Below are 23,809 nucleotides of genomic sequence, written 5' to 3'. Positions count from 1 at the left end.
CAACCCTCTGCTTGCCATCTTTGACGGTGGCGGGGGCCAGACGTGACTGTGAACGCATGCTGGCATCCATCTACATATGGCGTGATGGTCAATACCTGCCCGAAGTGGTGTACCAGACACTCGACTGGGGCCTCCCCGGGTCACTATCGAATGGTGTCAGTTGTTTCCATCGATACGGTCAACGCTCGGTTCCATGGACGGACCCCGCAGATGGTACTAGGCGGCCGAGGGAAGAGGCCGAGAAGCACCCGGGTTTGCTCTCGACATCCCCGTTCCGGTGCGGCTTACAATTGCTTAAACCCGATAACCGCCCTTCCGGGACGTGGGGGCTGGTGGGACCAACACGCTTCAAACGATGCGGGTGGAGTGTCGTGATTCCTGCTTGGATGAGATGATGAGGATACCAGGAGTGTGAATGGCCGAGAGGAAAGAATCCCTGGCGGGATAGTCCCGAAACTGACTGACCCCGGTATCACTGTTGGACTGTTTATCATGATATTTCTCAAGGAAACCGGGTTGTCATGCTGACTGAGGTTGATGTTGCGACAAAACCGAGTATCCCCTTCTCGTTCGCAAGATACCAACAAGATGACACCATCGACACCCCGCCTTCAAATCCACGACAACCTCGGGAGCGACCTCACTGCCTTAGATGGAGATATCAAGCTTGACGCGCCTTCGCAGCCCGCCGAATTGCTCTCCAAACCGGATCAAACCGTCTATCTCCCACCCCAAACTTACACATGGTCGAGTGATTGCCGCCCAACATCATGGGATCCTCGTTCGGCAGGCCCATGATAGCAGACGACTTGTCCACCACCTACAGTGCACGCATCCACATCAGTACTTGTGTGTCGCCTAACTTCTAACGCAAAAGTGCACGACACGAGGAGGAGCAAGAATAAAACAACAAGACCCAAAAGGAAAGGAAGAAACTCACCACCCTCCCCAACAACCGATGCGCATGCTCCTCATAAAAGCTAACAATATTAAACCTGCCCCCAAACGGGCGAAAGTCCTCCGAGATCTTGCGTAGCTCGACCGAGTCGTTCTTGAGCGCCTCGAGGAACTTGGACGGCGGCTTCCGGGACGCGGCCGACAGGATGCCCGACAGCGTGGCCGCCCAGCTGGCGGCGTCGGCGCCGCGGTGCGGGGTGCCGAAAAAGACGATGCCGTTGGTGTGGGCGTATATGTCGGTGAAGTCGTGGTCTTTGGCGTGTTTGAGGGCCTGGGGGGGTGGTTGTTGGGTGTTAGGAGGGGTGGGGGGTTGGGGAGGCGGGAAGCGTTGCTTACCTGTTTGATTACAATGCCGCCGAGACTGTGGCCGATGAAGACGATCGGGCGCTCTTCCTCTTCCTGTATTAAACGAAGATGTGAGCGTTGTTCAGATGGTACTTGATGGGCGCACAAACATAATCCTCCCTTTTATCTCGCAGCAGCCGGACTAACTTGCCGGCGTTGCCACGGACTGATTGCTCGGACATGCCGTGGGTGGACGAATCGTACTGAAAGCTCATGACGTGGGCGTTTGGGAGCTTTCCTGGCAGAAGATCTCGTAGCCACAGGGTCTGGGGCCCTTTGCCACCTTCCGGGATGTGCGTCCATGTGTTGTGGGAGTCCCCATTTAGCCCATGCACGGCGACGATGCTGCGAGGTTGATCAAGATCGTGAGTATGGGACCAGACCTTGCGGTTTGAATGGCGAAGAACTGGATGTCTCTTGCGTACTCAATTTGCTTCGGAGTCCCGCTCGGTGGAATGTGCAGTTCATGGAGCTCCCCGCCGGACTCGATTCCCTGAGTGCTCGGCATTTTGGATATCGCCGCAGGTAGGTAGTTTACTGAGCGTGAGGAGGCAAGGCAAAAGCTGAATGCGGTGGCTATGTGGAAAATCCGAATAACGCTAGGGGACTTGCGGTATTTAGGGAGGTGTTTTGCTGTTGGTCTTCACCGGCTCCTCTCTCTTTAAACCATATTTCGAGTGCGTAACGCGGTTGTGTGGATTAGGCATGAATGTGCAACTTCTATTGACCCTGAAATCCCCCAGCCGCGGTTGATGATAGCGTGAGCTGCTAATCGTGTGATCACATCAGGCTCAGCTGATGGCTTTTGAGCCGCATCAGGCTCTGTCATTGCTGTGTTGGAGCCAGTGGGTGGTAGTGGTCATCGGGCATGAATTGCTTCACCGGGCTCAATGTGACACTGGGCGAGATAGATGGATGATACGAATGGACATCCTGTATCCAACGGAAAGATGTTGCCGACTAACCTGCGGACGAGGCTGGGATTTGTTTCCCTGTATGTTGTTGTATTGGGCTAGCTGGAACTCAAAACCTGGTTCTGCAAACAGCCAAGTTGGCATGCTGTTATTTGGGCTACGTTGATAGGCTTGACACTGGGTTGGGCTGGTTGTCCCTGGGGTCGACCACTCACGGTGGGGGTCAACATTGGGCTCCAAAGTACCCAAGTGTGGCTCCCCCGAGGTGCTGGGCTCTAGCTGGCTAGGGCCGGTTCCAGTCGGAGCCTTGTCGATTTGGTCTATGTTTACTTAATACTGAATGTTGCCTCTTCATTGAGGTGATAAACCGCCATGAATGCACTCGGCACGTTGATGGGAACACAGAACAGAGTAGACTCCTCTTCGCTTAGCTTGCGACATAATAAACCATGGCTAAAAGACTTGCCCTTCGAGAGGTTTATGACCCGACCAAGGAGAAACACCTGACTCCTACTGTCGAGTAAGTGGTTTTGATACCTTTTGTTCGCGTGTTTTGGGTCGAGGGCTTGCTTGGTGGCTAACTACCTGGACCACAGTCTTGTCCTCGTTCACGGTCTCGACGGCGACGCCACCAAGTCTTGGACATGGCAGGACCAGGGCTCCGAGGTCTTTTGGCCTGCAAAGCTCCTCCCTGAGGAACGGCCACGGACGCGCGTCCTCTCTTTCGCCTACAACGCAGACATGTTCCACAACAATACAGACGCCACCATCCGTGACAGCGCCCGGTCCCTGCTCGCGCTTCTCAACGTCCAGCGGCGCAAGATCGCCGACCCCAGAAGCCGGCCCATCGTGTTTGTCGGCCACTGCCTGGGCGGACTGGTCATCAAACAAGCCATGTGCTTCGCTAACAGCGAGGCCGAGTACGCGTCTATTGAGTCCGCCACCAAGGCCATAATCTTCTTTGGCACACCACACGGCGGGGCGGATAAGGAAAGCTGGAAGTCGATTGCCAGCGGCTACTCGTTTCTCGCTGGCCCTTCCTCCTCGCTAGTGGGCGCCATTACTCGCGCCTCGGACGACCTGGAGGAGATCAAGGAGGACTTTGTGAAGATCTCGCCACGGTACCCCATCACAAGCTTCTATGAGAAGGGCCACTGGGGAAAGACGGGGAAGTGCATCGTCAATCCCACTAGTGCGACGATGATGATTGGGAATGAGTGTGCTATGGGCGTGGACGGTGACCATCGGGTGATGTGCCAGTTCGAGGACGCCCAGGAGGCCGCTTTTCAGGTGATGTGTCAGCGGATCGAGATCGCCGTTGGGCTGGATGTTGTGGAGAGGAAAGAAGATGGAAGAGGTACGGTCGGGAATGAACTGGCCGTATCATCGAGGCAGGAGTCTCAGACCATGCCGATGTGGTCTGCCGATGGAGACCGGGGGATGGGTGGGGGTGATATGGGTGGGTATACCGCGAAAAGGGTCATGATGATTGACTTTGAGAAGCGAGTGCCCGAAGACGAGGTGCTACGGAATCTCCGCCGGGACAGAGTGATGGTTGCTGATGACACTCCAGGGCTGAAACCAGCCGATTGCGTTACTGCAACCAGTTCCCCAGTCCCACAGCCGGAGGTTTCTCGGGAAGGGCGCGGGCGACGCTTTCTTGGGCGGTTTAACAAACTTTGGGGTTGAGACCATCTTTGGATTGGTGTGAGGTAGAGTTGGGGAGTGGCAGACATTGTTGTTTATTATGTTCATTTCATGTAATCTTCAGTTATTTACGTTAGTGGCGAGTATTGTTATTCGGATGCCAAGTTTGTCTTGTTGGTTGAGGTTTGCTGCATGGTCACAACAGGTTGGCTGTCTCTCCAACACCCCCTGGCCACCCTAGTTGCATCCGACACAGTGCCGAAATGCCAACCGCATGAGTGAAGGCTCCGTTGCCAACAGCAGAGAGGGGTTGAGACACCCGACGCAATCTCACCCACAACCCAGTAACAACGCTGCTGTTCCTTCCCTGCCTGCACACGTCCCCTTTTCTATACCCACGTACCTACGCATCCTTGTCGTCGACGGCGCAAACAGTCTTGACATCTCCGCCAAAATGGACGAGCCCGAGGAGGAGCCATGGCCACCGGTTCCACCCGACATCGACAACGCCACCCTCGATGTCGAGATGCCCGAACTCTGCGTCACTGGAAGCACCATGCTCTACAGGGTCAAGGGGCACCCGTCCATGGTTTACAAACTCAGGGGCCAGTCTCGAGAGTACGAAATTCAAAAGGCGGCTGGAGATTGCGCAATTCCAGTCCGTGGAAGAGTGATGCTCAAGTCGACATACGGAAACGGCGACGTATATTGTATGGGCTTCCTGATGGATCTTGCTACACCAGTTCTGCAGACTTTGCCTCTCCAACCACCGCGGCGCCGTGATATCATGCAGCAGATGATTCACATTGTTGCGCAATTACACGTCAAGGGCATCATCCACGGCGATATAAAGCTAGAGAACATGCTTATGGACGATCAAGGCAAACTACGACTTTGTGATTTCGGCGAAGGGCGGTATATTGATGAAAACGAGGACGAGAATACGTGGGAAGGGAATTCGACGTGGCATTACGAGTCGCCAAATAGGCTTCGGAGAGGAGAAGAGATAGGATGGGACCCGGCACCGCCTCTAGTCGAGGATGACTTGTTTAGCCTCGGTCTAAGCATCTGGCAGTTGCATACCAACAAGACGCCACATGAGGATATGGCTGGTGACGATTTGGGTCTAAAGGAGAGGCAACGAAACCGAGAAACAGTCAACGTGGCCGAGGTAGATGACCCCGAGGCTCGTGAGATCATCGCAGGCCTTCTTCGCCAAGGAGGAGCCCGTATTTAGTATCATCGGTCGACTGGCAGTGGTACTCACTGGATGCTGGGAGCATGCCTCGGTACTTGTTACTGTTTTGTGATGTTTATCTTTATGAATCCATTGCTCAGGGCGACTAGCTTCTAAGCTTATCTTGCAAACACTTCCTTGGCTGTAGGTTATGGTCAGTTACTCGCTGTTCGCTCGACTATGGTTGGGGTAGTGTAGACTTACCAAATTTCAAGCCAGCCTTTTTTACACGCCCCCATTTTCCTAGTTGTGCTTTCTGTTTCTTTGGCGGTGTCTTATCCACTTCCACCTCTCTGTCCACTTCTACTACTCTCTCCACTTCCACCACTCTTTCCACTTCTACTACTCTGTCCACTTCAACCACCTTCTCCACCGGCCGATCGACGTAGACGGTTCTGTCCATGTACACCACCTCCGTTTTGACTTCGCCCTTCTCAGCCGTCTTCCTCTTCCTCTTCTGCGCCTTGCCTTTGTCCTTGCGTTTTGGCAAGGGAGCTAGGGCATCCATTTCATCCACCTCCTCCGCCTCATCTGGCTTATCCGCTTCATCCGTCTCATCCGTCTCATCCGTATCCGAAGCGGCGTCCCCGTCATCAACAGAATGAAGAGAACCCCCATCCTCCTCCGTCTCAGATCCCCAATCCGCACTCCCAACATCCCCTTCAGCCACTCCAGAACCCCCACCCAGCTTGTCCCCAATCTCATCCCGAGCCGCCCTGTCCTCCTCACCCCCTTTATCACCCCCATTCCCACCCCCAAGTTCAACCTCAACCCCAACCTCGACCGCGGGCGCGGAATCCGAAGCAGAAGCAGCAACAGAACCCAAAGCCGCCTCAACAACCCGCCCCGCCAACTCACCCCCCACCGGAAAGTCCTGCGCCACGCCCCTGACAAAGAACCACCACACCTCGGTCCAGCACTGCCCATACCCGCTGGCTCCATCCACCAGCCAGGCTCTGCGCGTCAGCATGGATTCAGCCTGTTGACTGCCCGGCCACGCTTCGCCTGCGAGGGCGAGGTGCTTGTGCCAGTGTAGCGCGGCGTAGCGGAGGAAGGGGTGGGTTTTGATGCGGTGGCGGAGGCGGGATTCGAAGGAGGGGGAGGTGAGGGGCGTGGATGGGGGGGTGGAGATGTCTGGGAAAGGGCCCGGGTGTTAATGGTGATGGTGATGGTTTTGGGGGAGGAAAGGGAGAGGAAAGTGGGGGGGCTGCGGAGTTGCTAGGTAAGGAAAGGGGGAGGGGAGGAGGGGTTAGACGTACCGAAGCAGGGCATGGTGAGGTAGGCGATGCAGAGGTTGGCGAGGGAGGCGTGGGTGGTCTTCGGATCGAGGAAGAACCCTGCGTCGGGGCTCGACGGGGAGGGGTTTGAAGAGGATAGGGGGTTGAGATCGGTGTGCAAGTGTTTGGTGAGGTGGTGTTTCAGGGTTCGGTGGATGAGAGAGAGGCGACCATCGTCTTGGAACTTCACGAGGTGTCCGCAGTGGAACTCGACTCGGAGTTTAATGTTGTCGTCGAGGCAAGAAGCCAGAATCTCGGGGGTGATGGTTTGGTGTGGGTGCTGCGCCGTGGCTTTGGCGAGTGCGTTGGCAATTGTGAATTCGGAAAGCTTCAGGCCTTCTTGTTGGAAAATGGCCCATTGGAGGACTTGCTTGACAAAGGTGCTGCTTCTTGGATTCTGATTCAACCCGAGAAGAATGTGGGAGTAGAGATCGTCGACGTCGCCTGGCACATATCGCTCGAGAAGAAACAGGATCTGCTTTTCGCTTGTCATTCGGCCGCGCCTGAGTATTTCCACGACAAGACTCGACCACAAATATGAGCCATTAGAGTCATCGGCAATCTTGTTGCATATCCGTTGCGATGGAGCATCGGTGTTGCGTCCCCTAGCCTTCCAAAGGGAGCTCATTCCGGCCCAGACGGTCTTTTTGATGTCCTCCTTAGTATCCTTTGGCTGAACATCATAGGATTTGAACCCCAATCGACCAAGTCGTTCACGGATGTCTTCATCTCCCCGGGAGAGAGCAAGAAGTTTCATTTTTGGCGGATGCGGTTCCCCTGGCCCTCGTTTGAGTCGTTCAAATGCGGCTCGAGTTTTCTGCGGGAGTTTGCCCAGGCAGTCAAAGAAGGTATCTTGACATTCCTTGCTGATCTCATCGAGCCCGTCAATGACAAAACTCAACGGGCGGCGGGCCATTACCTCAGCCATGGCATCGGCCCAGATTGTGATGAGAACGTGCCTTGTCCATATTTCTTGTTCATCATGTTCCCGGATCTGCGCTTCTTCAAATGTCGGAAGCAGAAATGTTGTGACCAGCTCAGGAACGTGATGCAATGCTTGATGCAGGGTGGCCCGTAGCAGAGCCTCCAAGTTCCCACGCGATGGGTGGGAATCGCTGAGGGAACAGTGAACCACCCCATGCTGCGTCGAAGACTTTCCCTCGTGGAGCTTGGTGATGATATGTTGCGCGAGAAAGCTTTTCCCACAGCCCGCCGGACCGGAGATCCAGAGCTTTTCTTTGCCGGAGTCGTTGATGAGCCAACGTTCCATTTCTTGCGTCTTGAAGATCCAACCGCAGGTTTCTTTGGTGGGGTTCGTATCCCGGGAATGACAATGGAATGATGTGGGACACAGGGAGTAGAGAGCTCGTTTCTCTTGATATTTGAGGCGATGTACCGCTCTGGGCTCGTCATTGATCAAAGATCGGATCCCATCCTGAACAAGTTCAAACTCGCCCAAGTCATCGTCATGATTCTTGAACTGGCAAAGCCCGATGTGATCGCCGGATAAACGGCGAGGGAACTCTGTTGGCGTACGGGTGAGCCCGTACACCCGGTCGACCATCTGGCGGTGGTCAGTTAGTTAGTACCTAAACGACGACGGGACAGAACGGGGTCATGTGTGTTGCGGGTATAAGGCGCTTACAAGTTCTTCCATGCCTTTCATTGGCGTGTTCTCAACGAAAGTCACAAAGGACAGCTCCGGCTGGAGCGGTAGGAAGTCTTCAGACACGCGATCGAGTATGCCACTGTTGACCTTCAGCTCGTCCAGCATGTTTTCTGTGGGAACAACCCCCTTGGACGGAGCACGACGTAACAACACCCTGTAGGCAAATTGTAGCCACTTGTCTTTATTCAGACCAAAATGAGGAGTTGCAAAGAACATGACGCCTCGACTGGCATCCCATAGATTTTGATACTTGTTGTCGTGCGCCATTTTGGTAAGTGCCTTTAGTATGCCACTGTCAGCCAAGCTGGTGCATTTGTACATCATAGCAGACAAAGGTGGATTGCATACGCTTTTGACAATAATCCCGCCAAGACTATGTCCGACGAAAACGAGGGGCCTCAGTGACGCACTCTCGTCATCTTCTCGGTCGTTGTATAGCCAGACTAGCAGATCATTGGCATGGTCTCGTATGCCAGCGTCGCTCGTGGTTCCGTTTAGTGATGTGTTGTACCTGAAGGACAAGACCCTGACTCCTGGTATGTAGTTAGGTAGAGGCAATAAATCCTTTGGCCAGACGGTTTCGAATTCATCATCAGCTTTCCACGTCCCGATGTAATCGCCTCCAAGCCCCGGGACGAGTATGATGCTGTTACGATATCCCGCTTGATCAGCCTTGATCCTCTTATTGCTAGTTACCGTCCAGGCCATGGAAAAAGCTTACTCTGCTTTGACATTGCGTGTGACATCGTTCAGGGGATAAAACAGTTCTAGCGACGTAGAATCATAGTCTTGAGTACTGAAAGCTTCGTTATGGGAGAGCATTTTTTGTTATGGGACGGAAATGTGGTTCCGATATGTGTGCCAGGTAAGATGAGGTCAACATGAGGACCAGCTGACCGTGCCGTGTCTGATCGAGGTCTGGTTATATTCCTGGTTCCGCAAGACCATTCGAGTGTGTTCCCAAAAAGGCAAACCATCGTACCCTTGGCAGGCTCCCACCTTGTAGTGTGGGGGTCACCAAATGGAGGGCGTTGGGGGGGAGGGGAGGGTCACACGAGCCTCTCCATTTGCTGCCCAATTCCTGCATGAAACCTGATGGAAGTTGGCATTTTGGGACACCTGCCACACATCACTTTCGGCGCCACTGAAACCTGCCAGTTCTCAACACAACACAATAGAACAAGATAGGTGCCCTTGCGTGTTTAGGTCGGGACCAAGGAACGTGGTAAGCCCCTTGAAGCCCTTTGATCTTGTTTCTTAGTTCTTTTTTGAGACTGGCATATTTATTTACCCCTGAACCCCTGAACTATAGCCTTTTCAAAGTCCACAAAAAGCGAAATGAAGCTGGACTCGCAAACCATTACCGGGAGCATACGGAGTGGTGTGGACGATGATCTAGACAAACAGGCAGAACGGATCAGAGTTCTCATTGTAAAACTTCGAGAGGTCCTAAACAGGGATGAAGCCATGAGGTGGGACCAGGAGTACAAAGTCAAGGACCTGACGGAGGAAGTGCAGCGGCTCAAACGGCAACTCAGAGACAGTCTGCCTATCGGAGATCCTGACAGCCCCTCAAAGGAAGTCATGAGTGCACTGGAGGTGGCACAAGATAAGATGGCAGACGCACTGCGCGCCAAGATACTGCACCTGGAGGCTGAGTTTAGAGGCGTTGGGGATGCACTTCGGAGGGAAAGATCAAAAAGCTGGAACCTGACATACCAATGTCAGGATCTGCGGGAGGAAGTCTGGAGGCTGACGATGCATCTCAGCCATAGCATAACCGTCAGTGACTGGGAAGAGGATCCTTTGGTGCCCAAGACGGCTCGTGAGAGGGCGCTAGAGGAAAAGATGAGAGAGTTGGAGAAAAGGGTGAGGGAGCTCAAGGACAAGGCAAGGGACAGGGACGTGAAGATCGGAAATACCGAAGGAACCGGGAGGGCGAGATCAAAGTCAATGTGAGGCTTTTGAGGTACGTGTACATATCACCCGGGCTTGTTGAGCCTCTTCCGCCCCATAATTTGAACTAGGAAATGCGCCACCCATGCACGCAATATCAAGGCTTTGGGGTCAACGCGGCTCTTTTCCAACCGAACTCGTTAGGAAAGGGGGTTGTGGACGATCGGTTACTCCCGAAACCCGAGTCAGGCAGGGAGGGTTCCAGTCCTGCAACCTCTTCGGGTCCCGTGGGCTCGCTCAGAACTCTTCGCTGGCACAATGCCATTGGCCAATGCCATCCGGCATCCAGCACGCAAACAATGAGACTCCTTGGCTGGGCTCGCCTAACATGGCACCCGGTCTGAACCGTGCGCCACATCACGCCATCCCACGCTGATAATGCAGGTGGGGGACCGTTGTCCGTACGCCAGCATCCAGTGTACCTCGTGTGTACCTGTACATGCCACTTCTGTATGACACCGACCCAGGCGCAGCCTTGTCCCTGAAGCCAAACACTGGGAATAGCGTCATCGATATCCTACTCCGGCGCAGAGTTTGTTGCCAGCTGTCTTTCTTCAGCTGGAGGATGATGGGCGTATCGGGCATCAGTGCAGTTGATTAATCTTGACATCAGCGAACAACAGCAAGGAGATATTCCATCTTCATGGGCAAGGATGTGGCCAGGTTGAGGCTCCGCAAATTGAGGCTCTGTTGCTCTGGTTGAGTACGCCGACCTGAACCTTACTGAGTTAAATATGTCACTCCTTTGCGGTCTGAACTGGACTTCCTAAACGCCATTGAAACTCTCCATTGCCACTCAAAACCTGAAAAGGGAAAAACAGCTCATCTAGGGTTACTCGCTCCTGCGTACGAACTCCCCCATCATCTTGGTATTTACACTGCTAACTCTTTGATGCTAGTGCAACAGCGACTATAACAATCGTCAGCGGCTGGTACCAGCCCTCTCTCACAATGGCCACCAAATACACCAGGCCAGATGGCGGGTTCAAGTCAGTCAAGTCCATCACTGACATCAACACCAAGACCCTGCAACTTGCCTATCCCGCCGCCAGGGACATCGCCAAGGAGCTTGACGGATATGCCTTGGAATATATAAAGCAGGCAAAGGCTCGGATCGACGAGCTGGTCGTGGTCGCTCAACACCTGAGGTGGGAGAACGAGAAGCTCAAGAGCGAGGCCGAAGAGGCGCGCGTAGGAACCGAGGAGGCCGTCCAGACCATCCATAAGTTCTTGATGGGCGGTGACCTAGAAAACCTGCGGGATTATCGGAAGGGCGAGGAGATCCAGGCAGTGGAGAACACCGCGACTGGAGGCACTGCAGCTGGCGACAATCCGGCTGGAGACGATGCGGTTGGGAAGGATGCAGCTATGAACGGTATGACTGGGGACGATAAGGCAGAGGATGATCCGACTGGGGAGAATCCAAGTTGGCAATGATCCAGCTAGAGATGGCAACCGAAAAGCCAGGCACTTCACCACCGCCATCCGGCAATCCGGGAAACTCACATGTACTTGAACAACCTCCAACAACCCCTTAGATAGGTAGCTTTCGCCTTCATTTCTACGGTCCGGCGTCTTTTATTCTCGTATCCTAGTCCAGTTTTACCGTTTCACGTCTTGTTTTAATACTCTCCATCCGCCTTCTACTCCATGAAACCTGTCGTAGATTATATACAAATCGCTGCCGTTTATAATTATATCATTTTCAATATTCTGTCACCTCTGATACCGGTGGTTGTGTCCCTCCTTTTCTCCCCTTGGTGCAACGACCCACATCCGAAGACAAACCGATATGCAATTGGTCCGACAGCCTGAGACAGTGTCTTGTATGTGAGCCCCTTGGGTGTGCTGTTAAACTCCGAAGCGTAATGAGATGCCCGCTAAGGCTCCGAGGGCGGAGTTCTCGTCACCGAACCCAGCTTCCTCCTCTTCTCTTCTGATGCCGTCCGCCGCGCACGAAATGGCGCGCGTGATATCCCTCCTCGCTGTCCTGGTGTTTTTGCTTGGCCTCAGCAACAACGTGACCGCTGCAGCCAGGATACGCGTCTTGGAATTCGCCGTCTGCTTCGAGCACTTTGCGCCCCCCCGGCGAGCCCGGAACCCCCGGATTGGCTGGGCCGATTCGGGAGGGGGAATGCAAGATCCCCGCTGTGCAACAACAACTGGCCACTCTCCGGGCTTGGCTTGGAGCTCTCGAGGCACTTCCTAGTAAACAAGACAGCTGCTGGGTTTTTGGTTCCTTGGTGTGATTGCCAGATATGGCTTGCTGACTCCTTGTTTGTATCAGCCCTCCTTGTTGGACTGCCCCTGGGTTACTATGCGGACAAGGTCGGCCGGCGTCCAGTGCTGATATGGAGCGCCATCGGCATTCTGCTGAACCTCGGCAGTATCATAGCCATTTGTGAGTCTTGTTACTTGCCAGGCTTGCCAGCCTCTTGTTTCTCCCCGAGACGGGCTATCGCTGATCTCGGAGAATTGGAAGGCTATTTTCGGCAACTGTTCCCTGTCAATGCCGTCCTGGCATCACCCATCTTCCTCCTCTTCGGCGGAGGCGAGTTTGTGTTCCTGGCTATGGTTACGAGCATGACAATCGACGTCAGTCCCGAGAATAAACGGTACGTTGCCTAAGAGGGCAGCCTAGCGGAGTGTGCAGAGCATCGATTCTGATCCCGTGCGTCGACTCCAGAACGAACAACGTCTTCATGGTGTTCATACCAGAACTCATTACTGGCATCATCGGGCCACCGATCGGAGCTTGGCTATTGTCATGGAGTCTCTGGGCCGCTCTCATCTCCGGCACCGCTGTTCTTCTCCTCGCATTTGCTGTGATGGGCTTCTCCCGGCGGAAACCTAGGAAAGGGGTAAGCTCGGTCCCTTAGCGCCAAACGCTGATCCAGGGGAAGACGAACCCCTGTTGCAGAATGCTGCGGGAGAAACAACGGACCCGGCCTGTATTACATACAACTGGTCTCTCGCTCAGGTGAGTTGCACAGATTTCCTAACAATCCGTCGTCGTCATGGTCACGGTACGTACTAATAACCACGGGATGTTGATACGACACACAGGTATCCAATGTCCTTCCGCTGCTGGCGGTTCTCAACCTTGGCTTTGCCTTCGCCTTGCCTAGGTTGGCCGACACTATCAGGACGGCCTCAGGCTTGACTTCTTGGGAGGTTGATTGGGCGCTTAGCGTAGGAAGCGTGTTGCCTCTTGTAGTCGGCGCCGTAGTCATCGGATTGTGGCAGACGATGGGGGGTACGATTACGGGTACGAGACTAAGATCATGTCACCAGGTTTTGCGAGGCATTCTTGTTGGATCTAACGATCTCCTTAGGCTTGGTCATCCAGACGGCGGGGTACGGAAACCGCCTTTTCCTGTTGTCCCTGTTACCTTCGATGGTGCCAGCGGATACTCTGGCTCAACTCTACATGATGCTGAGTCTGGTTGACACGATTGGTGGATTCGCCCGCTCTACACTCATGGAAACCCTGTTCGGGTTGAGTCTTGGACTCAGGGGGAGAGGCACCGGGCTCCCTTTCATGGTCTCCGCGGTGGGTACTTCGAGTCTACGGACAGGATGGTACTGATGACACTGACCTGGGACCAGTTCTGCCAGCTTGCCGCCGGGGGTCTTTTGTGTTTGATGCGACCACAATCGGATGCTGTTTAGGGTTAAGGGAACGAGTGTAGATTTCGTGCTGGTGTGATGGAACAAGATGAGACATTCCTTCGCTGGTTTTCATTAAAACTTGTCTGGTGATCATGGGGACCGAACTCAAGGGGGTGGGAAACAAGCGCGTCAAAGAAAGTTTGCGCGACTATCAACAGCCCCCCTTTCCCGTCCAGACCAACACCTAGCGCCCATGATCGTATTAACCATAATTAACAAACCGATCATTCCGGCCCCGCGTGGGGTTCCTGCTCCGCTCTGCCCTCCGATCGAGGTAGTACATCAGCCCGACATGAGAGATCATCCTGCGGTCCGTCTTCTTCGACGGCGTGCGCGGCACGTGTGACATTTGGAGGAAGAGGGTCGGCACCATGTGCGACGGCAGGGCGGCCGCGATCACCTCCTTGATCTCAGCCACCTTAATAGCCGCATAGGGATCCTCCTCGACATCCATGACGGACGGTTCCCCCGGGAGAGAGGCGGTGGGCGAGACGCGCATGGCGTTGGCGGAGTGGCCGTCCAAGTGCAAAAGCGCCGCTAGCACGGGGTCTTCCTCGCCGTCGAGGAGGCCGAAAACGTCGACGATGATGGTGTCTAGGGGGGAGAGCCGCTTCCGCGCCTCGTGCTCTACCTCTAACGCGTTGATGCGGCAGCCGTCGAGCTTGAGCATGTGGTCTTTGCGGCCGACGTAATCGATGGTGCCGTCGTGGTTCCAGCGGCCCAGATCCCCGGAACGGTACAGCCGTGTTTGCCCCTCGCCCGAGGCCCGTGCTGGATGCATAGCGGACATCCAGGTCGGTGGTGCGTCGAGGAAGACGGCCTGGGTGGTTCGGGCTGTCGTCTGGTCGAGGTAGCCGCGCGCGAGGTGGTGACCTTCCATCAGGAGCTCTACGGCCCCGACTGGCAACAGCTTGTTGTGGGATGACGCGTCCACCACGAACACGGCGCCACTCGTCGGCCGGCCCAGGTTGGCTCGCCCCGGCCGTACCTTGTCGTTGTAGCAGCAGCTGATGGCGGTCTCGCCCATGCCGTACTGGTTAACGAGCCGCGTGCTGCCGCCCGTCCACTTGGCCACGAGCTCGGTCGACAGCGGCTCTCCGCCGACGCACAGTAGCTCCAGAGTCGGGACGTCTGCTGGGTCAAGTTTGACGGCCACGGTCGCCGTTAGGAAGGTCGCGTTGGCTTTCAGGGCGGTGATGTTGTAGGCGAGGTCTTGGGTCGTCGCCATGGGTACCGGAACGCAGCAGCAGCCTCCACTAATCAAGGGCACTAGGAAATCGAGGTTGCTGATGTCGAATGCGTACTCATCAAAGCTGAAGAAGCGCGTGTTTGTGCCGAGGGCCATGATCTTGGCGTAGTTCCGGACGGCTGTTGCATATGATCGATGAACCTGCACGATACCCTTGGGCTTGCCGGTGCTGCCCGAAGTGAAGAGGATAAGGCAAGCGTTCTCGGGCCGCACCGTGTCGCAGACAGGGACTCGGTCCGGCATCGGGAGATCCCGTAACATACTAGGGGAAGTCTCAATCGTGATGGGGACGAGATGCCGAAATTGGTTGGCATGTCTTTCATCGCAAACGATAATGGGAGCGGCGGTGCGGGCGATGACCGAGTCAAGGTATGCGGGTGGGTTGGTGGCGTGGATCGAGACGTAAGCGCCTCCAGCGCGAAGAATGGCCAGTCGGGCCACCACAGCCCAGATAGACTTCTGGAAACAGCTAAGCACAAACGTTTCGGGCTTTACGCCGAGCCGCACCAGCCTGTAGGCCAACCGCTGGGAGATATCGTCAAGCTCGCCATATGTCAAGGCCTCGCCATCCGTTGATATGACCGCAGTGCTATTGGGAGACCTCCTGCATTGTGCGACGATCATGTCATGGAGGCACTGTTCCTCTACTGGGCTGATGGATGCGGTAAGTTGCCGCACCAACTGCCAGTCGTGGGTAGAGCAAACATCGATGTCTTGTAGCCGCACCGCGACATCGCAGCCCGGCGCAGTCATGGTCACGTCGAATAGTTGTGAGGCTATGTGCTGGACGGTTCGTAAGACGCTCGTCGCGGCATCCAGGCTCATATGGACGCGCCGGAACTCAAGGGCCGCCGAGATGCAGTCGGTCGACTCCTTGGATATGCTGACAAGAATGTCCATCTGGTGTACCGCTTTTGTTTAGTGTGTGATCAGGCTTCGCTCGGTCAATCAACGCAACTTACACCCAGGGGCTTTCTGGTAGTCAACCCCATGGGTCTTGTGCCATAGTCACCCTTTCCATAGTCACCCTCTCCATAGTAACAAAGCATCGTGTTGGCAAAGTCGGCGGCCACACCCTGCCCTTTCACTGCACGAATTTCATGACCGCGCGGTGCTTCCAGGACGTCGGATGGTGTAATCCCTCCTAGTCTTCGCAAGAAGCCCTGGACCTCCTCGTCATTGTCGACACGAGTGAAATACAAGACTGGGTCGTTGTTCATCCTGCTAGTGCAGCCTGCCTCCACCGCCTCTTGCTGGTAAGCAAAACTGACAATGTCAGTCTGGACGAAGCATTTAAGCGTTAACAGCCACGCCGCCTTGCAAACCGTTAGCAGATCGACGTGGTGGCCAGATTCGTGCCATTGTCGCCCCGGGAGGAACTGAGGTTCGATGACAAAGCCGAACTCAGGCGTCGATTCTGTTCCTGCTGGGGGTGACGCTTGGGAGTGGTGGAGAGGGGGGAAGAGGCAAGGGGGAAACCGGTCATGTTCAACTCCGACATCGTGATGCTTCTCAATGCGCGAGGCAGACATGTTTGAGAAGGTTGCTAGTGTCTCGGATGGATTTTGTATGTGTTCTTATTTACGCATCAGGCGTGTCGGTGGTTATATACCTATTATATCGGAATGGTGAAACAAGCAATCTCGTGAGTAGGTATCTTTGTACTGTCTCGGACCTTTCATCAGCCCTGTCTCACTTTCCTCTGAATTCACGCAATTAGTAACTTGACCTAGCCCTCGGCGAGGCTGTCTCAAAGCTCCGGAACGCTTCACGCGCTTGAGACGCCGCCTTTTTGTTCCGAAGTTGGTTAAGCTGTCTTCCACGCTATCCCAACTGGGAAATAGGGAGGCTCATCTGCAGGTTAGCTCATGCAGCTTGTTGATGCCCGACAACCCGCCCTGCAGTCAGCGATCTGCAGACTGCATGAAATGGCGTGGGTGGGATTGGGAACCCGCCGCCAATAAGTCTCAACAAAAGTGACGGTACCCGCAGCTTGACGAGGCGCTGTGGTCGAGAGTCCTGTCCGTCTTGAGCTGTGACATGGACATGTCCGTCTTACAAGTGGTACTGCGCCGAGACCAATCCCACACAGCTCATACCCCAGAAGTCACGCTCTGCCGAGTGAAAAGGAGAGGTTGCAGCATGAGGACAGGATGGGGGTCGCACCGGGCGACGGAGCCGCATCGTAGACCCCGTGGGATGGTGGTTGGGCGGAAACCGATACCCCCAAGCAGGGAGAACCGAAACTTCTATGTGCATTCCCACCCGGCAGCGGGCACACATCAGGGACACTCACAGCACGTTTGAGGCTCGCCTCTTTGCGGATTGATCGAAGTGGCCGAACGGAAACTCCCACTCGAGGGTGATAACTGACTGCCGTAGGATGGCTTACAAGTACTCTTCCATCCAGGGAATCAAAGCCAGCTGGGGCCCTGACAACCGGGTTCCCATCAGGCGAGAGATCAATGAATGGAGCGATAGCAAGGATCGGGCGGACCAGACCCAAGTGATCCTGTTTTCTCCTGGCGCTCGAGACCGATACCCTTGTGATTAACCAGCCCAGGCGCCACTACACCTCTGTTCATACACCTTCGTCGTGCGCAAGTAACGAGGAAATGGGCATGTTAACAGCTGAGCTTTTGTCTGATTTGTTCAATTCTTGCCAAAGTTCTTTACATCACCCTCCGTGGCTCATTTATGCGTCGTCAGCCTTGACCTTGGTCACACCCGTCTCCCCATCCGGGGCCATTTGGCGGAACATGAGCATGGGGTCGAAGAAGACTTCGACGTTGCGGAGCTGCAGCTTGTCGTTCACCTCGGCCACCACAAGGCCTTCGATGTCGATCTCCCCGCCGTGCGCCTTGATTGTGACCTTTTCCCCTTTGCTTTAACGCGAGCACTGTCAGCATCACCAGTCTCACGACGACCAAAAGAAAAATAAAAGAGTTGGGGTGCGTAGGAGGAAAAAGAAACATACTTGTTCAACCCGGTATAATCCTCCTTCATGGTCCCCCAATGGCGCCACTTGAAAGCAACCTTGGGAGGCCCGGAGTAGACCTCAATCACCTCCCAGGCGAAGGTGGGCATCATGCGCTTAAAGGTCTTGTGGGAGGCGTCGAAGCTGGAGCGCATGGGGCAGTAGTACTCGTTGCCCTCGATGATGGCGTTGTAAGTGCCGACCGTCAGCATGTGCTCGCCCGTCTGCGGCGGGCCGCCGTTGACCGAGAAGGTGTACGACGACGGGTCGATGGTGCGCCAGTCCTTCAGGTCCACCTTGTAGCTAGCCTCGATCTCCCAGTTCTTGACCAGCTTCTCGACGAGGTCCGGGAGCGAGCCGGCTTGGTGGTTGGCGTGCTTTGCTGCGGGGTAGGTTAGCTCATTCGGCGATTCTAGCGGCTCCGTGCTAGCTGGGACTGGGAGGCATCAGGGGCTGGTTACTTTCCGAGTAGATCTTGCGGGTCTTGGAGTAGTCGGGCGCCCGGCCGTGGCGCCAGTTCACGTCGGTGTCTTTGAGCACGGCATCCTCGTCCAGGACGTAGTCGGGGAGCGCCGGCGCGGGGGCCTCGGCGGGAGGGTTTTGCGTTTCAGCGGTGGCCATTGTTGCGGTGGTAAGTTCTCAAGTATCCTGCACTTGAGTATTCAAGATAGGTAGGTAGTTATGGACAAAGAATTGAAGAAAACGCGAGTAAAATCTGGAGAAACAAACAGAGGACCGAAAGAAGGGGCTACCCGCCGCGGCGACCCCCCATTCATATACCATCCCACCACCGCCTTCCTACCTGCCCCCAAGAAAAAGAACCCCTCACACGGCACGTTGGTTCCAACATGCCACCCCCCTTCATATCTGAAGCCCAGATCCCAGCCTCCGATCCGTCTGGATGGACCCATGGTCGCATCGGTGCCCTGACAATCAAGCGCGGCGCGTGTGGAACCCTTCCTTCAACCTCATCAGTCCAAGGGAACCACGAACGGCCACCTTAGCGGAAACAAGTTCCATACATGCCCACACACCGCGTTGGGGGGTAGCGAGCGGCTGCCCGTGCCACGCGAAGGTCAGACCCCTGAACCCGGCGGCGGGAAGCGGAAAGAAGGGGTCGTCCATGAAGACGGGGAAAGTTGGATATTATCGGCCCCCCAGAGCCCCTATGTTCTGCGTCCTCGGCAACAGGTATTGACAGGGGTGATTGGCTGAGAGCTCGCCTCCTGATCCTTTTCTGATGCAGAGAGTTAACGGCCCTGCAGCTTCACCTGCATGTCGTGTGGCTGGCTTCGGTTAAACGGTTTCAACGGAAAGTTCGGGAAATGCGGGCGGGCATTTCGACCTCGGTCCGGCACGCGAGAGAGACGCGCGGCTGTAAGTTACTGTATACCTAGATGTAGTTAATTACGATAGGTACCAACCGGAATCCGGGACTCCCAGAATCCACTGGAGACGGGTCTGGACTTGGAGTTTGGGGTGGTCAGCATGCAAATATTGTGACTAAGGAGCACGCTTGACCTTAAAGAAACACCCCGCAAGTCGAGACCATGGGCAGGATCTCAACTTCCAAGTCCAATGCCAATGGCGGGGGAAGCAACGCAGCGGCGCAGCATGCTCGCGATCCGGATGTTGCGTTCCGAAAACACCCCGGAACACGTTCTTGGAGGTATAAAACAGGGGACAAGGATGAATATCTTTCGTGTTCTGGTTCACAGGAGGTGCATACCATGAACCAAGAGAAATGCACAGATGATGTGAGACCGCCCGCCAACGAGGTTGTAGCGCAGGTCGCCCAGTGCTGCCCTGCGACGTTGGAAGAAGCCAACTGCAGAGCGAACGCCCTAGCGCTGCGACGTCGATCTGGGGGCCCACACGACCCCTGTGGCCGAGGACCAATCCGCGCGGGCGCATTGGCAAATCAAATCGCTGCGTGTTTCTCAAATCAGAGGATGGGATGGCTGCCACAGCTTCATCACAAGCACGAATAATATTCGTAACAATTCGCTGTTCTAAACCAGACCATACTAAAACACAAGCCGTCAAGGCCGGCGTATCTCGAGCGCTGTGTCCTTTGCCCCCTTCCAAACCCGACCCGGCCCGATACGAACCCCCCCATCAAAAGTCCCGTTCAATGCCAAAACACCATCGACCGACCCTCCCCAACCTCAACCCCACCATTCCCATCCTCATCACCGCCATCCCCAACCCAACCACTCACTCACTCAATCCCCCAACAACAGCACCCAATCCGCAACCAACGACCCCCCGTCATCACTACTACCCCCATCCCCATTATCACCACCCCCATTCCCGTTACCACCATCCCCATCCCCAAACCTCGACCCAAACCCCGCCGCAATATCCTCCCAACTACTCTCCGGCCCGCCGTCATCACCACCACCACCACCACCACCATCATCATCACCACCACCAGCATCAACAGCGAAACGAACCCCCACATCCCCCCGGTCCTCGTTCTCCACAGGCCGCACCGAGAGCGACCCCGTCCCCGCTCCGCCGTTCCGCACCCTCCGCACCCTGCGGATCCGCCGCACTCGCCTCCGCCTTCTTAGCCGTGTTGGGCCGGTGGTGTCGTCTGCCGGGCTGTTGCGTGGTGGTGTGTTATGGGGTGGGGAGGTGGAGGGGGAGCGGGAAGGGGTGTTTGGGGTCGTGGGGGGGTTGGTGAGGGTCGTGTGGGAGTCGGTTGTAGGGCTGGTGGTGCCGTTGGTGGTGCCGTTGGTGGTGCCGTTGGTGGTGCCGTTGGTCATGGTGGTGGCTCCGTGGGTTCCGTTGGTGGTGGTTCCGTTGGTGGTGGTTCCGTTGGTGGTGCCGTTTGTGAGGTGGTGAGTATGGGTGCCGTTGACTTCGCTGGTGGCCGGGCGGGGGGTCATGGTGACGAGATGACTGCGGCGAGTGCCATCGGCTTCATCTGTAGAATGACCGCCGTCGCTGTGGTTGACTCCGTTTGTTAGGTTGCTGCCATCGTGGCCATTGGCTCCGTTTGCGAGGTGGGTGCCGTTGCTGCCGTTGACCCCGTTCGTAAGAGGGTTGCGGACGGAGAACCCGAAACCGTACGACGGGTGACCGCGGTGAATGCCGTGAATGTCGTCGGCTCCGTTTATGGTAAAGATTCCGTGCATGGGAAGCCGCTGGGGGGTGCCATTGACTTCGCTAGAGACTTCGTTGCGTAGCTGAGGGATTAGCGGCAGCCCATCTTCGTCGTATTGGATCCCGTTTTCCTCCTCAAATCCCATTATCGCTGCGAAGACGGCCCGCTGGCGATCGACAACATCGAGGACGTGGTATCCCCTGTCACCCCAAGGCGGCTCGGCGACCATATGAGCCAGGGAAAGGAGCCGGTACATATGTCGCTGAACGGCAACTCGTGGAACTGCAGGATTCTGGTTCAGCCACATCTGTATCTCACCAATCATGCGGATGATCATCTCCTGACGTCGCCTGAGGTGTTCTATAGCGATGAAAACCGGATCCAGCCTCAACTGGCCGTGAAGAGCACAAGCAAGGAGCCGAAGCGAGTTGGGTCGATAGGATGAGCGGGTTCTCCACGGCATTCGAATTGGCCGGATCGGGTCGCTTGATGGGGCCGAGAAGTCATTTCGGTCCTGTGACGTTACGGGTGCCAGTGCAGTTAAGTCGAGCTCGTGTCCGTCTATTTCGAATGATCGAGAACGCCTCGTTCCTAGTATAGTCGTATGGAGAATCTCGTGCTCTATCTCTCGCAGTGATGGGTCACTAAGTCCTCGACGCCTGTTCCCTGCCATGGTTACCGGAAGACTGGTTCCTTTCCCCTTCTCGGATCGGGCACAGCGGAGCCCGGCGTATGGGCGTTACAGCAACCTTCGGTGCGGAGATTAATCATAGGCTATGGCAGCCCAGTCCTTAGTTAGGTGAATAGAGGAGGGCGGTTGCGGATCTTGGGCGTGGACACGTTCGTGGCACCGTCGAAAGAATACTTCAACTAAACTCTTGCTATCAGTTACGCAACCTCGTCTGGGGGAAGCTGGGCACTCACAAGTTTAACTTATTTTTGGACATGTAGGAGACAGTCGAATGGGCTGCTATGAACAGATATCCAATGTGCTGGGGTTTGAACGAACAGGCAAAGCCGTTCTCTGGGTAATACCCGCGTTATCGGGAGGGATGGTATGAGCCGAGAGCAACTTGCCACAGAGCTTCGAGGAAATGTGAACCGGCAAAGATGAAACCGCGACTCAGGGTATTAAGCAGCAACTTCCGAATAACAAAAGCAAGGCGTAAGCCCGCAGTTCCCTCAATCCTCTCTGATTTCCACGATGCCCCTACACAATTTGAGAAACCGCTCCCGGTACTCATCCGGCGTGGTGGTGATGCTCATGTGCCCCTGTTTACTTATCAACGTGTTCCAGAGCTTGATCAGCAACGTCATAGCCTTCGGCTGGGCTTTGTGCTTGGCCCAGAAGAAATCCAATATGGAGGCGCGGAAGATGTACTTTCCATCCGCCGAAGGAACCCCCGTTCTCCAATTTGACTGGGAAGGTGGGACCAGTGGCGGATCGGTAGTCACTATGGCCGATTCTGTGGGAGGAAGCACCGAGGCGGCCGCGCGTTGAGGGGTTCGCATCCGCACCAGAAAGAGCGAGTAATCCACGGCGTTGTGCTCCGAAAGCAGTTTGGAATCTGCTTCGAGGCTAGAGAGAAATTCCTCTGCTTGCTCCCTATGAAGGATTATCTTGTCACGGAATTCGTCGGCGAGGTGGTCCTTGGTTGCCTCGCTGGCGAGGGCACCGCCAGCGATGTCCCTCTCGGGATAAAAGTACGAAGTTGGTTTCAGGTCCCAGCTCTCCCAGTCTGCCTCGCCCTGCTTCTTTGCTTCTTCCCTCCCGTACATGATGTTGTCCATCACTATGTGGTGGGATGGCGCTGACCGAAAAACACGTCCCAAGGACGCGCCTGAGACGGCGAGAAAGTCAAAGACGCGGACCAAGAGCGAGCGGGGATGGGTTGCCATGTGCTGGACGTATGGGGTCAAGAGATCCTCGCGGAAAAAGGAATGCTCAGAATGTCGGGGAACGGACTTGACGAGATACTTTTGATTGGCAGTGGAGTAGAAGGTCTAACCCAAGTTAGTTGGATGAAGAAGCCTTCTTGGACTACGAGACTCTGACTAACCGAACCGGAGAAGCCCATGTCCCCTATCGCGTTGAGTGATTCCTCCTCTGGGCCACCATTTTCAGCTTGAAACGACTGTACATAATTATCATCTGTGACATCCCAGTGATTCCGACGCAGATTGGCAAAATCTGCCGGGCGAATCTTGCGAAGCAGCAGTCGATACAGAGAGAAAAAGAGCGAGAAGAATGCAAGGATCCGCGCGAGGGTGCTTCGTTGTTTACTCGTCCCGTTCGCCTTGATAATTGCCCGCACAACCGACCGGGCGATTTTCTCGTTTCTGCCCATCGTGGGATCCCCACGCTGATTCAGTTTTGGTGAAGTGGTGTGGTGTATGAAGTATGGTCTCTGTGTTGAGCAGCGAGTGAAGGAGGAGACCCATGAAGGTAATGACGTCATTGCCCTGTCTATCATCACACGACCCCACGGATCTCGCGACGACATCAGATGCCAACCCAGAACACACGCACGGGTCAAGTCGTACAGTAGCAAGTAGTTACACTCCCAATATTGACTCTCCCGTTTGAGATACATCCAAAAACACAGGGTTTCATCCCCTCTAATTACACAACAGTGCCCTCCGATAGTCAAGCGAGCAACGCTGCTTTTTCCGTCCCTCGTTGTTCCCCCAGCATATGAGGAAGGAGAGCCTGACAGTCGCGCCGATGCAGACGACTGGTCATGACATGAATGTTTAGACGCCCGAGAACCGCTTCGGATATCATTCTTTGACAGTG

At 55.3% G+C, this 23,809-nt stretch overlaps 12 protein-coding genes across 12 annotated transcripts; 5 read left to right on the top strand and 7 right to left on the bottom strand.

The window, feature by feature from the left end:
• Nucleotides 1–241: 241 nt before the first annotated feature.
• Nucleotides 242–1,980, bottom strand: B0H64DRAFT_395246 (Alpha/Beta hydrolase protein). Its single transcript, XM_062803752.1, has 5 exons — nucleotides 1,728–1,980; nucleotides 1,413–1,647; nucleotides 1,294–1,356; nucleotides 941–1,228; nucleotides 242–820 (listed from the first exon to the last, which is right to left on the bottom strand). The coding sequence occupies exons 1-5, from the start codon at nucleotides 1,808–1,810 to the stop codon at nucleotides 662–664; spliced, it is 828 nt and encodes a 275-aa protein (XP_062658944.1). The 5' UTR covers nucleotides 1,811–1,980; the 3' UTR covers nucleotides 242–661.
• A 636-nt stretch (nucleotides 1,981–2,616) lies between these two features.
• B0H64DRAFT_395244 (uncharacterized protein) lies at nucleotides 2,617–4,026 on the top strand. Its single transcript, XM_062803751.1, has 2 exons — nucleotides 2,617–2,736; nucleotides 2,813–4,026. The coding sequence occupies exons 1-2, from the start codon at nucleotides 2,666–2,668 to the stop codon at nucleotides 3,903–3,905; spliced, it is 1,164 nt and encodes a 387-aa protein (XP_062658943.1). The 5' UTR covers nucleotides 2,617–2,665; the 3' UTR covers nucleotides 3,906–4,026.
• Nucleotides 4,027–4,162: 136 nt separating this feature from the next.
• On the top strand, nucleotides 4,163–5,333 carry B0H64DRAFT_395239 (kinase-like domain-containing protein). The gene is made up of 2 exons (XM_062803750.1): nucleotides 4,163–5,242; nucleotides 5,305–5,333. The coding sequence occupies exon 1, from the start codon at nucleotides 4,318–4,320 to the stop codon at nucleotides 5,098–5,100; it is 783 nt and encodes a 260-aa protein (XP_062658942.1). The 5' UTR covers nucleotides 4,163–4,317; the 3' UTR covers nucleotides 5,101–5,242; nucleotides 5,305–5,333.
• On the bottom strand, nucleotides 5,190–5,840 carry B0H64DRAFT_145672 (uncharacterized protein). Its single transcript, XM_062798351.1, has one exon. The coding sequence runs from the start codon at nucleotides 5,606–5,608 to the stop codon at nucleotides 5,279–5,281; it is 330 nt and encodes a 109-aa protein (XP_062658941.1). The 5' UTR covers nucleotides 5,609–5,840; the 3' UTR covers nucleotides 5,190–5,278.
• Nucleotides 5,841–5,864: 24 nt separating this feature from the next.
• Nucleotides 5,865–8,994, bottom strand: B0H64DRAFT_340878 (uncharacterized protein; the record flags this gene model as incomplete). Its single annotated transcript, XM_062801236.1, has 5 exons — nucleotides 8,768–8,994; nucleotides 8,395–8,692; nucleotides 8,023–8,325; nucleotides 6,360–7,941; nucleotides 5,865–6,234 (listed from the first exon to the last, which is right to left on the bottom strand). Coding segments are annotated over exons 1-5 (2,652 nt in total), but the record flags the coding sequence as incomplete, so codon positions are not given.
• A 636-nt stretch (nucleotides 8,995–9,630) lies between these two features.
• Nucleotides 9,631–10,305, top strand: B0H64DRAFT_323391 (uncharacterized protein; the record flags this gene model as incomplete). The annotated part of the gene is made up of 2 exons (XM_062800608.1): nucleotides 9,631–10,001; nucleotides 10,152–10,305. 2 exons carry the CDS (start codon nucleotides 9,631–9,633, stop codon nucleotides 10,303–10,305), a joined length of 525 nt encoding a protein of 174 aa, XP_062658939.1.
• Nucleotides 10,306–10,630: 325 nt separating this feature from the next.
• B0H64DRAFT_145608 (uncharacterized protein) lies at nucleotides 10,631–11,657 on the top strand. Its single transcript, XM_062798349.1, has 2 exons — nucleotides 10,631–10,848; nucleotides 10,902–11,657. Exon 2 carries the CDS (start codon nucleotides 10,954–10,956, stop codon nucleotides 11,437–11,439), a length of 486 nt encoding a protein of 161 aa, XP_062658938.1. The 5' UTR covers nucleotides 10,631–10,848; nucleotides 10,902–10,953; the 3' UTR covers nucleotides 11,440–11,657.
• Nucleotides 11,658–12,352: 695 nt separating this feature from the next.
• On the top strand, nucleotides 12,353–13,734 carry B0H64DRAFT_145610 (uncharacterized protein). The gene is made up of 6 exons (XM_062798350.1): nucleotides 12,353–12,403; nucleotides 12,485–12,617; nucleotides 12,689–12,863; nucleotides 12,923–12,982; nucleotides 13,069–13,270; nucleotides 13,338–13,734. Exons 2-6 carry the CDS (start codon nucleotides 12,574–12,576, stop codon nucleotides 13,589–13,591), a joined length of 735 nt encoding a protein of 244 aa, XP_062658937.1. The 5' UTR covers nucleotides 12,353–12,403; nucleotides 12,485–12,573; the 3' UTR covers nucleotides 13,592–13,734.
• On the bottom strand, nucleotides 13,533–16,455 carry B0H64DRAFT_474384 (uncharacterized protein; the record flags this gene model as incomplete). Its single annotated transcript, XM_062808050.1, has 2 exons — nucleotides 13,533–15,823; nucleotides 15,886–16,455. The coding sequence occupies 2 exons, from the start codon at nucleotides 16,453–16,455 to the stop codon at nucleotides 13,877–13,879; spliced, it is 2,517 nt and encodes an 838-aa protein (XP_062658936.1). The 3' UTR covers nucleotides 13,533–13,876.
• Nucleotides 16,456–17,547: 1,092 nt separating this feature from the next.
• B0H64DRAFT_145579 (uncharacterized protein) lies at nucleotides 17,548–18,661 on the bottom strand. The gene is made up of 3 exons (XM_062798348.1): nucleotides 18,362–18,661; nucleotides 17,901–18,282; nucleotides 17,548–17,808 (listed from the first exon to the last, which is right to left on the bottom strand). The coding sequence occupies exons 1-3, from the start codon at nucleotides 18,519–18,521 to the stop codon at nucleotides 17,619–17,621; spliced, it is 732 nt and encodes a 243-aa protein (XP_062658935.1). The 5' UTR covers nucleotides 18,522–18,661; the 3' UTR covers nucleotides 17,548–17,618.
• Nucleotides 18,662–19,871: 1,210 nt separating this feature from the next.
• On the bottom strand, nucleotides 19,872–20,378 carry B0H64DRAFT_395222 (uncharacterized protein). Its single transcript, XM_062803749.1, has one exon. The coding sequence runs from the start codon at nucleotides 20,362–20,364 to the stop codon at nucleotides 20,122–20,124; it is 243 nt and encodes an 80-aa protein (XP_062658934.1). The 5' UTR covers nucleotides 20,365–20,378; the 3' UTR covers nucleotides 19,872–20,121.
• A 1,816-nt stretch (nucleotides 20,379–22,194) lies between these two features.
• On the bottom strand, nucleotides 22,195–23,360 carry B0H64DRAFT_322729 (phosphatidylinositol-4-phosphate 5-kinase-domain-containing protein; the record flags this gene model as incomplete). Its single annotated transcript, XM_062800578.1, has 2 exons — nucleotides 22,195–23,016; nucleotides 23,073–23,360. The coding sequence occupies 2 exons, from the start codon at nucleotides 23,358–23,360 to the stop codon at nucleotides 22,195–22,197; spliced, it is 1,110 nt and encodes a 369-aa protein (XP_062658933.1).
• Nucleotides 23,361–23,809: the final 449 nt, after the last annotated feature.

This window comes from Chaetomium fimeti (assembly GCF_033439085.1).
Source record: "Chaetomium fimeti strain CBS 168.71 chromosome Unknown B0H64scaffold_4, whole genome shotgun sequence".
Taxonomy (NCBI): domain Eukaryota; kingdom Fungi; phylum Ascomycota; class Sordariomycetes; order Sordariales; family Chaetomiaceae; genus Chaetomium; species Chaetomium fimeti.
Note: the sequence above shows the minus strand (reverse complement) of the source record. Positions and strands in the feature narration are given on the sequence as shown.

Excerpts from the sequence above, each read along its gene's own strand:
- B0H64DRAFT_145608 (XM_062798349.1), top strand. The coding sequence starts at position 10,954 with ATGGCCACCAAATACACCAGGCCAGATGGCGGGTTCAAGTCAGTCAAG.
- B0H64DRAFT_395222 (XM_062803749.1), bottom strand. The coding sequence starts at position 20,364 with ATGTGGGGGTTCGTTTCGCTGTTGATGCTGGTGGTGGTGATGATGATG.
- B0H64DRAFT_145672 (XM_062798351.1), bottom strand. The coding sequence starts at position 5,608 with ATGGATGCCCTAGCTCCCTTGCCAAAACGCAAGGACAAAGGCAAGGCG.
- B0H64DRAFT_145579 (XM_062798348.1), bottom strand. The coding sequence starts at position 18,521 with ATGGCCACCGCTGAAACGCAAAACCCTCCCGCCGAGGCCCCCGCGCCG. Across the intron at positions 18,283-18,361 it reads CCGCAAGATCTACTCGGAAA|CAAAGCACGCCAACCACCAA; the intron begins GTAACCAGCCCC and ends CCTACCCCGCAG. Across the intron at positions 17,809-17,900 it reads GATTATACCGGGTTGAACAA|CAAAGGGGAAAAGGTCACAA; the intron begins GTATGTTTCTTT and ends CTCGCGTTAAAG.
- B0H64DRAFT_395239 (XM_062803750.1), top strand. The coding sequence starts at position 4,318 with ATGGACGAGCCCGAGGAGGAGCCATGGCCACCGGTTCCACCCGACATC.
- B0H64DRAFT_145610 (XM_062798350.1), top strand. The coding sequence starts at position 12,574 with ATGGTTACGAGCATGACAATCGACGTCAGTCCCGAGAATAAACG. Across the intron at positions 12,864-12,922 it reads GGCGGAAACCTAGGAAAGGG|AATGCTGCGGGAGAAACAAC; the intron begins GTAAGCTCGGTC and ends CCCCTGTTGCAG. Across the intron at positions 13,271-13,337 it reads GATGGGGGGTACGATTACGG|GCTTGGTCATCCAGACGGCG; the intron begins GTACGAGACTAA and ends CGATCTCCTTAG.
- B0H64DRAFT_395244 (XM_062803751.1), top strand. The coding sequence starts at position 2,666 with ATGGCTAAAAGACTTGCCCTTCGAGAGGTTTATGACCCGACCAAGGAG. Across the intron at positions 2,737-2,812 it reads CACCTGACTCCTACTGTCGA|TCTTGTCCTCGTTCACGGTC; the intron begins GTAAGTGGTTTT and ends CCTGGACCACAG.
- B0H64DRAFT_395246 (XM_062803752.1), bottom strand. The coding sequence starts at position 1,810 with ATGCCGAGCACTCAGGGAATCGAGTCCGGCGGGGAGCTCCATGAACTG. Across the intron at positions 1,229-1,293 it reads GCGGCATTGTAATCAAACAG|GCCCTCAAACACGCCAAAGA; the intron begins GTAAGCAACGCT and ends CCACCCCCCCAG. Across the intron at positions 821-940 it reads ATCGGTTGTTGGGGAGGGTG|GTGGTGGACAAGTCGTCTGC; the intron begins GTGAGTTTCTTC and ends CGTGCACTGTAG.